This window comes from Scyliorhinus canicula, chromosome 3 (genome assembly GCF_902713615.1).
Source record: "Scyliorhinus canicula chromosome 3, sScyCan1.1, whole genome shotgun sequence".
In the NCBI taxonomy this organism is placed as follows: domain Eukaryota; kingdom Metazoa; phylum Chordata; class Chondrichthyes; order Carcharhiniformes; family Scyliorhinidae; genus Scyliorhinus; species Scyliorhinus canicula.
The window spans coordinates 44582717-44592286 of NC_052148.1; the positions used below are offsets into that span (position 1 = coordinate 44582717).

General features: G+C 42.3%; 1 protein-coding gene across 1 annotated transcript; it reads right to left on the bottom strand.

Annotated features, from left to right (window-relative positions):
• Nucleotides 1–270: 270 nt before the first annotated feature.
• ier3ip1 (immediate early response 3 interacting protein 1) lies at nucleotides 271–9112 on the bottom strand. Its single transcript, XM_038790477.1, has 3 exons — nucleotides 8905–9112; nucleotides 1295–1396; nucleotides 271–591 (listed from the first exon to the last, which is right to left on the bottom strand). The coding sequence occupies exons 1-3, from the start codon at nucleotides 8993–8995 to the stop codon at nucleotides 536–538; spliced, it is 249 nt and encodes an 82-aa protein (XP_038646405.1). The 5' UTR covers nucleotides 8996–9112; the 3' UTR covers nucleotides 271–535.
• Between the last annotated feature and the right edge of the window lie 458 nt (nucleotides 9113–9570).

The window sequence follows — 9570 nt, forward strand, 5'->3', positions numbered from 1 at the left end:
TCATCCAGTACTGTGCTTTGGACAAGCAGTCTGACGCTTTAAGAGACAGTGGAGCAATTGGTGATTTATTACTCTGAAATCATAGGGTTGAGGAAGACACCAGTTTCTATTGCTCGACTGTGCTGGGTTTAGACTGTGTACTACCCTCCATGTATCCAACTCCAACGATATCTATAGGACTCCACCCTGTGCTTCTTCCTCCACATTTCTTACACCACCATGTAAACACTGCGTGCAGATAAGTCAAAACAGCACATTACAGAGGCCAACTGTAAATTTCCATAGTTTAATTGGAACAGGCCACTGAAAAGTTCAAATTATTTATTTAATTGATCCCATTTTCTTTTCATATTTTAAAGTCTACAAAACACTGAAATATGTAATGCCATAAGTTTGCTTTTACGACAGTTCAAAGGAGCTTTGAGGGAGATCATGGAGTTAAACAGCAAAATATGTTGCAAATCTCCACTAATGTAGAAAATCCTGCATTCTCTCATCACCATAGAGGACAGTGTTAATGTTCTTTTCCAATCCTTCATCCGAAAAGTAATAAGAGTACAATTGTTATGGAGTTCAGTACTATCAACGGCACTAGAGAAGGAAAAGATAAGGGACAGGTCAGTTATTTTATGATTGATTCTTGTGGCCATATTGTAACAACCTCAATAATTTACACTGATCACAACAATTGACAAATGCATTGCAGAGTACAAAAATAGGTGAGGAAGATCTCTGATTTTATAGCTGGTTTGTACTGAATTAGCAGATTGTAACCAAAGCAACATTGGACAGTGGGGATGCTATTATTCACCTAAAAATACCTAGACCACCAAAAAGCAGGGAGGAAAAGCCAGGGTTTTTGCTCCCTATCTAGCAAGTCCTCTCCAAAAATAAGGACATGCAAAGAGAATAGAAAGTCCAACTGTGATGTGTTACAATTTAATAGCCTAGTCCCACATGACTGGGATATTGTGGAGTGTTTGGCGACTAAGACGTCATGCCTGTCATAGATTTAGTCCTTTCAGGAGGTGGAAAGCAAACAGGCTTCAATAAATGGCAATAATTTTCCATTTCCAAAATGTTCAGGCGGAAGAATGGAAAAGATGCCTCGTACAAGAGATCAAGCAGCACCTTACATTTCCCGTGACCAGTAAGAGATTGTGATTGAAATTTGGTGGCTATAATTTTAAAAAAACGTGATCAAAATCAATGTATAAAATATGAGGAAGATAGAGTTCAAAGTCTTTGCAGATTAAATATGATAAAGATCAGATAGCAGATCTGTAAAACTTACGCCTCATCACCATTCGTACGGATCGGATTAGATTTACGAGCTGTGATTTAATCCCTGGCTCTTCTCCAAAACCACCGACGCTCTGGTCTGTCCCCCAGCCAACTACAAAAACATTGTCAAATGAAATTTAGTTACAAATGTAAACTTAAAAATACATGATTTGGCAGTTTATCATTCTGAAGCTGAATTACAAATAATGATAGTTTTACAATGGCCTTATTATGGAGTTTTGATTTTAATCATTGCTGCCCTTTTATTACGATCATTTAAAAGACAGAAGTCTATTCATCTCGGGGCTGGATAATCTCTTTTCCTCATTACAGAAATACTGGAGCTGACACCGGCAACAAGCCAAGTTCTCCTAGCCTGCCCCATCATTCGGCAGGCCATCTGATGCATTCAGGATAAGTTACATATGAAGACAAGAAGGCAATTTAACTCCCTTGAGCCTATTCTGTCATGGAGTGAGATCATGGTGGAAATGTGACTAACTTGATAAAGCTGCCATGGGCCTCTTATCCCTTAATTTAGTTAAAGATCTATCACGTACTTAAAAGTTGCAATTGATCCAGGATCTACTGTCATTTGCAGAAGAGTGTTCCAAACTTCGATCACCCTCTGTACGTTGATGTTTCCTAATTTCACTCCAAAAAGTCTGGCTAGAATTTTTAGACTGTCAGACATCCAATCAGTGGAACTAGTTTATCTCGATCTGCCTTCTCTACTTCTCTATCTGCCTTATCTGCTTCTCTTAATATCGTCAAACTTTAATCAAATCACCCCTTAATCTTCTGAATTTCATAAAATACAACACTAATTTGTGTTATCTCTCTTCTCAATGTAACCCCTGGAATCCTGCATTCATTCTGATAAATCTATATTGCATTCCCTCCAAAGACTAGTTCATCCTTTCTAAGTGTGCCCAAAACTACTCTCAGTACTCCAGGTTTTGTCTAACCACCAATTTGTTTTCGCTGTAACATAACTTCTGACCCCTGTATTCCAGATCACTCGTTATAAAGAGCAGCATTCCATTAGGCTTTCTGATTATTATTTTTTTACCTGTTCATAACATTTTAATAATTTATGTACATGGACCTCCAAGTATTTTTGGACATCCATTGTTTCTAGTCTCCTTTTAGAAAGTAGTTCTATCCTTTTTAGGTCCAAAGTGGATAATCTCATTTTTGAGTATGTTGAAATCTTGTGAGCACTGTTTTGCCATTCACTTAATATCTTTGTATGTTTATGCTTACAATGCCACCTATCTTTCTGTCAACGTCAAATTTAGAAATGTGAGTTTCTATCCCATCACCCAAGTTGGTAATAAAAATAGAATATAGTTGAGGCCTCTTGCATGACACCTGCTAGTTAGAGCACCTGCCCCATTACCCCGATTCTCTGTTTCCTTCCCCTCAGCTACTTTCCTCACCAGATCAATAACCTGAGTTCAATTCCATGACCTTTAACATTAGCTAACAGTGTCTTATGAGGGCTTTGTCATGTGCCTTCTGAAAGACATTTTAAAAATCCATAGGCATACCCCTGGCCACTATTTTAGTCACCATTTCAAAACATTCAATCAGATTTGTCAGGCACGACCTGCCTTTTACAAATCCATGCTGGATCTCTCTGATAAGTGAAAATGTTTGACATATTCAGTAACTTTAGAAATTTTCTAACACCGCAGTAGATTAGATGGTTCATAATTGCCTGATTTCCCTCTCTCACCTTTCTCAAATAACAGTGGCTTGCAGAATTTTACAATCAGAGGAATGGTTCCCAAATCAAGAGAACTTTGATTAGGGCATCTGCAATGTTCTCGCCTACTTTATTTAAAACCCTGGAATGGAAACTACCTGTTGCTGAGGATTTGCCACTCTTTAGTGTCATTATCTTCATCATAACTGTCAGTTATGTAGAGGGCTTTGAAATGAGGTTGTTAAGGTGTATGCTAAAATTTCCATTTACAGACCGTAAGACCAATGAAGAGGTGCTTAAAATAGCAAGATCAAAAAGAACGGTAAATAGCAAAAACCTGAAACGATCAGAGTTGAAAAGCTACAGAAATGTCTGCTAGAGGGCACTAGAAAGAGGGGTCAACTTAGCTGTATTAGGATGACAGATGTCAGTGTGATTACAGGTGAGCTACAGTGGATGTGTGGATGATGCACGACAGACAATTGTGACATACCACAACAGCAAGCAGCAACTGTCAGTTTCCTTAAATTAATTTTGGCGATTCATTGATAAAGTAATTATTTAATGTTTCCCATTTCCTTATGTGTATTAGTATCCGAATATCTGTTTAAGGATTCGACATTGCTCTTGACAACACTCTTTTACCTAATGAGTGTAAAAAGTTTGTCTTTATTTTGATTTCCTTTGCAAGTTTCTTTTCCTACTCCCTTTTTTGTAGCTCTTTTATTTGTCTTGTCATTTGCACTTTGTGTCTCTTTCCATTTACCAGGATAAGTGCTTTTTCTTTGCATTTTCTATGTTTTTTCTCATTTTCATGTTGTCCGTTACCTCTATAGGTATCTGGGCTGTTTTTTGGAAACCTGAGCTCTTGCCCCTTAGGGGTATAGACTGCTTCTGTGTCACAATCAATTCCTTTTTGAACACCATCCACTGATCTTCTGTCATTTTACAAATTTGTCCAGTTTAAAGTGGGCAATTTCTTTCTCATTACATTTTAGTCAGTATAAACCGAGATTCTTTGTAGCTGTCCCTATTTCTCTCTTTTAGGCACTACACTGAACTCAATCCTATCATCACTATTTATAAGTATTGCTGAAAGAGACTTTTCTGTCAAAGCTTTTTGTCTTGCACTCATCAGGACAATTCGCAAGAATATCAAATGTCGGGAAATAACAAATTTATTGCTAGCCTATTCATCAATACTCTACTTAAGGAAGCCATAGATATTTGTGCTGCAGTCATGGCGATCCAGACCTACCACCATTGCGTGGATCAGTATTTATTGAACATTCATTATGAACTCGGTAACTCACGCACTTCAGTTTTAATGACACCATGCAGGCCCAAATAGATGGTGTTGCCATGACCATTAGGCCCAGCTCTCGGAAACATCTTTGTTGGGTTCAATCAGAAACATGTCGTCGATGGAATGATAACTAAATTACCCCTTGAATACATCCGATAAGTGGATGGTGAGTTTGCTACATTTCAACCACAGCTCCGTGTAATAATTTCCTTGAAGTTCTAATTGAGAAATCTTCCAGGGGGTTTCTACCAGGGTCTACCGCAAACCTACCTTCACTGGTCAACCCATGTGTTGGAAATTCTTATCAGCAAATTGGGTCTAAGCCATTTGCTCACCAGACAAGCTTGATGCTGAAATAGGGTGCATCAACTGCCTAAATGCATCTTGCGGGATAATGGCTACCCTGAGCAGATCATTTTACACTTTGAATCACGGAAACTCATGAATGGTCCCAGGTTAATCACTTTCTGCTCTGAAAAGTGCCCAGTCTACCTCAGATTACCCTGGGAAGGGCAAGGTACCTCAAAAAACTGAGCAACAGGTGAAGCTAGCTGTTTCACGCTGTTACTGTGCAGTAGCAACACGAGTGATATTCACCGCTAACAGGATGCTGCCATCAAACCAAAAAGATGCCTATTACAAATGAGTAATGTGGTCTATGAATTTCAGTGCCAGTGTGATGCCAGGTTTGTAGACTGTGTCCCAAAGACAGGCGGATCATATTAAACAGCATGCCCTTTCCATTGTTTGCAAAGGGCAAGGTTTAGACTGTACCTAACTAGCCTGTGCTTGCGAAACCCAAAACATGGGACAGGATTTTCTGCACAACCTGCTACATGTTTTGCAGCGGCAGAGGCAGCCTGTTGAATGCACCCCTTGTCATTGAGAAACCCGTGGCGGATGTGCACCGTCGGCATGACTGGAAGAACATGCACTACATTGCACCTGTTTCAGCTAAACAAAATAAGTGACAGCCAGTTGCTGGTTAATTCCTTGGGACAATGCCTTGACTGATCAGAGTCAAGTTTCCTGGTTTAAATTTAAAACACCCCCATCATTATTAGGACATCTTCACAGAATTGTTACAGCATACGAGGCCATTTGCCCCAACATGTCTGCACCACACCTCCGTTAGAGCATTTAATCTCGTGCCACTCTCTTTCCTTTTCTCTACAGCCCTGCATATTCTTCTTTTATAGAATGCAGTTGCAATTCAAGTTGTATTGTGGTAGGCACTGCTGCCTCACAGCACCAGTGACCCGGGTTTGATTCCGGCCTTGGATGACTGCCTGTGTGGGGTTTGCACGTGTCTGCGTGGGTGTCCTCCGGATGCTCAGGTTTCCCCCCCACAGTCCAAAGATGTGCAGTTTAAGTAGATTGCCCATGCTAAATTGTCCCTTAATGTTCAAAGATGTTGTGGGCATGGGAGTGGGCCTGGGTGGAGTGGCCTCTTTCGGAAGGTCGGTGCAGACTCGAGAGGCCAGATTGCCTTCTTCTGCAGCCAGAATTCCATGAGATAACAAGCCAATTTCCTCTTGAATGCCTCGATTGTACCTGCCTCCATCACACTCTCAGGCTGGGCATTCCTAACCACTACTGCGTGAAAAAGTTTTTCCTCATGTTACCATTCATCTTAAATCTGTGCCTTCTTGTTCTCAATCTCTCCACCAATGGAAACATTTTCCCTGTCTACTCAACCCAGACCTGATTTTGCATACCTATTGTTGCAGAAAACCACCCCAAATGCATAAATTTCATTCCCGTTCTGACATGTAATCTGTCTATCTTAATCTATAATCTATATGAAAATTCAAACCCACATTAAAATTGCCTTGCTTTATGGCACAGTAGTTAGCACTGCTGCCTCAGGGCGCTTAGGACGCGGGTTCGATATCGGCCCTGGATCACTGTCTGTGTAGAGTTTGCACATTCCCCCCATGACTGCATGGGTCTCACCCCCACAACCCAAATCTGTGCAGGCTAGGTGGATTGGCCACACTAAATTGCCCCTTAATTGGAAAAGAATAATTGGGTACTCCAAATTTTTTTTTTTTTAATTGCCCTGCTTTTGCTACATGCTCGTTTATTTATACAATCTACCATTTCAAAGCTGTTACTGGAGGCCTATACACCATTCCCACCACAGTCTTAAATAATCTTCTGTTTTTTAATTCTACCCAGAAATTCTCCATTGCCTCCTTACACCCACTATCATTGATGTGATTTCATCCTCAATAGACAAGGCTGCTTGTCCACCTCTGCAACTTTTCCACTCTTTCCTGTAGACCATATAACTTGGCTGCATCTTGCAGCCATGTCTTAGTAATAACTACCATTTTATACCCTCGAAGGGGGTGAGACCACACTTAGATGACAGGTTTGGTCTCCTTATTTAAGGAGGGATATACATGCATTCGTGATAGTTCAGAAGGTTCACTAGGTCATTTTCTGGGATGAAAGGTTTTCTTGTGAGGAAAGATTGAACAAGTTATCATAGAATCCTTACAGTGCAGACGGCCATTCAGCCCATTGAGTCTGCACCAACCCTCCTAAAGAGCACCGTACCTAGACTCACTCCCCCGCCCTATCCCCGAAAGGCCCATGCTCTCGGAGTTTGGAAGAATGAGAAATGATCTGGTTGAAACGTATAAGATTCTGAGGGGGTCTGACAGGATTGTTCAGATCAGCCATGATCTTGGTAGGACCAGAGGGCATAGTCACAGAATAAAGGGATGCTTGTTTAAGACGGATTTAATAAAGAATTTCTCTTCTCAAGGAGTGGTGAATCTTTGGAATTCTTTACTTCTGGAAGCTGAGTCCTTGAACATTTTCAAGGCTGAGATTGATGGGGTTATAATGAGTGGTGAAATGAAGGTTTATGGAGAAAAGGCAGGAAAGTTGACTTAGTGAGTGTTAGATGGCCACGATCTTATTAAATGGCGGAGCAGGATCGGAGGGCTGAATGGCCTACTCCTGTTTCTATTTATTTTGTTCAGAGCCGACTGATTCCTGCATAACAGAACTGTAGCAACTGAGTGAGGTACAGAGTGTAACCCTTCACCGTAATGGGATAAAAGTCTTTCGACATTGTCAGTGAAGGGTATAATGCGAGGGTATAATGCTTTTCAAAACTAGTTTGAAAAAAACCTTATAATCATTCAAAACAGAAAGAGGAAGGAAGACTTGACGGACTTGCCAGCTTTGACAAAGAGTCATCCAAACTCGAAATGTTAGCTCCCTTCTCTCTCCACAGATGCTGTCAGACCTGCTGATTGTCTAGCATTTTCTGTTTTTGTTGTTGTGGAAGGAAGACTTACATTTACATAGTCCCTTTCATGACCAGTAGACATCTCAATGCGCTTTACAACCAATGTGATACTTTTGAAGTTTAGTCTCGGTTGTAATGTAGAAAATGTCAGGCAGCACGGTGGTGCAGTGGTTAGCACTGCGGCCTCACAGCCACAGTCCCAGGTTCGATCCCGGGTCACTGACCGTGTGGAGTTTGCACATTCTCCTCGTGTCTGCATGGGCCGCACCCCCACAACCCAAAGATGTGCAGATAGGTGGATTGGTCATGCTAAATTACCCCTAAATTGGAAAAAAAATGAATTGGGTATTCTAAATTTATATAAAAAAAGAAAATGTCACAGTAGTCAATTTTGCACAAATCAAACTTTCACAGACAGCAATGTGATAATGACTATATAATCAGTATGTGGAGATGCTAGCGTTGGACTGGGGTGAGCACAGTAAGAAGTCTTACAACACCAGGTTAAAGTCCAACATGTTTGTTTCAAACACTAGCTTTTGGAGCACTGAATGTAATCAGTATGTAGTGATGATGATTGAGGGTTAAATATGGCCAGGACAGCAGAGACAACTCCCCTGCTCTTCTTTGAAGTAGTATCAGGGGTTCTTTTACATCCAACGCAGCCGGCAGAAAGACCTAAGCTTAATGTCTCATCCAAAATACAGTGCAGTGTTCCTTCCCTCTGTACGTGAGAAACTCCCTCTTTAAAAATCTTCATTGGCTACAAATCAAAAAAACAGATCATTAAATGAAAATTGCTTGTCACGAGTAGGCTTCAATGAAGTTACTGTGCCTGGCGCCTGTTTCATTCTGGCGCCTGTTCGGGGAGGCTGGTATGGGAATCGAACCGTGCTGCTGGCCTGCTTTAAAAGTCAGCGATTTAGCCCAGTGTGCTAAACCAGCACACTGTAACTGTAATCCCTCACTGTCTGTCCATCATCAAGTGGAAATTTAGCCAGAGTGGGAATTGTATGCAGAGGGAGGAAGGCGGCCAGCCTTCAGCTGCCAAAGTCCTCAGCTCAGGAATCCCCGAGCCTCTCCACCTCCCTCCTGGTGCACCTCAAACGCCGACTTCCTTGACCTACCTTTTGGTCGGTCACCTGGCCTAATGTGTGGCTCGGTGCCATTTATTGCTTGTTTGAAAATGTTCCTTACAAAGCGCTTCAGGGCTGTTGCTATGGCGGGGGAGGGGCGCTAGGCTGTAATAAGTTGTTGTTAGTTCATTGCCGAGAGCCCCTGTCCGCGCGGTGTCCCTTTAAGGACGGTCCCCTTTAAGAGGCCCGGCTCACTCACTCTTGTTGAGGAAGCGCTCCTCATGCAGCACGGCCACGGCGTTGACACAGAGCAGGGCAGCCTGGAGCAGCGAGTACAGGGTGAACGCCATGCTGGCAGGACCGGCCCTGCCCACCGGGAATCTCAGAAAAGCCGCACAGACAGACAGCCAGCTCCACCGACCCCACCTTTCCCAACGGGTACAGGAAGGCACGAGGGACAAACCTTAGACAGCCAGACGGAAACGCGAAACTCAAAATATATATCAGCAAATCAGAGGGGAGACAACCAAAACTACAAACCAAAGAATATGCCACTTATCACCGCTTCTCCTGCTCTCAGCATAGTCACGAGTGTACAGCTTTCTCATGTACTCCCTCTCCCCCTCTCCCCCCCCCCCCCCCTTCGCTTTTTGAGGCAGATCAGCCATGATCTAATCGAATGATGGAGCTGGCTGAAGGGGCTGATTGAACTGCCCTTGTATTCCTCTGTGGGGTGTTCAGGTTTTCAAAAGTCAAATCTGGGACCCATTAACCAGCTCCTGGTAATATCCAGTTTCATATTAAGGGGATGTGAGAGTGGATGTGGCCTACTCCATTACAATACTGAGCGGTTTCTCCCCAACCACCTCATTCAGCACTTTTACCTTGTGTACACCACCTGCTGCAGATCCTCTGCTGTTATGGT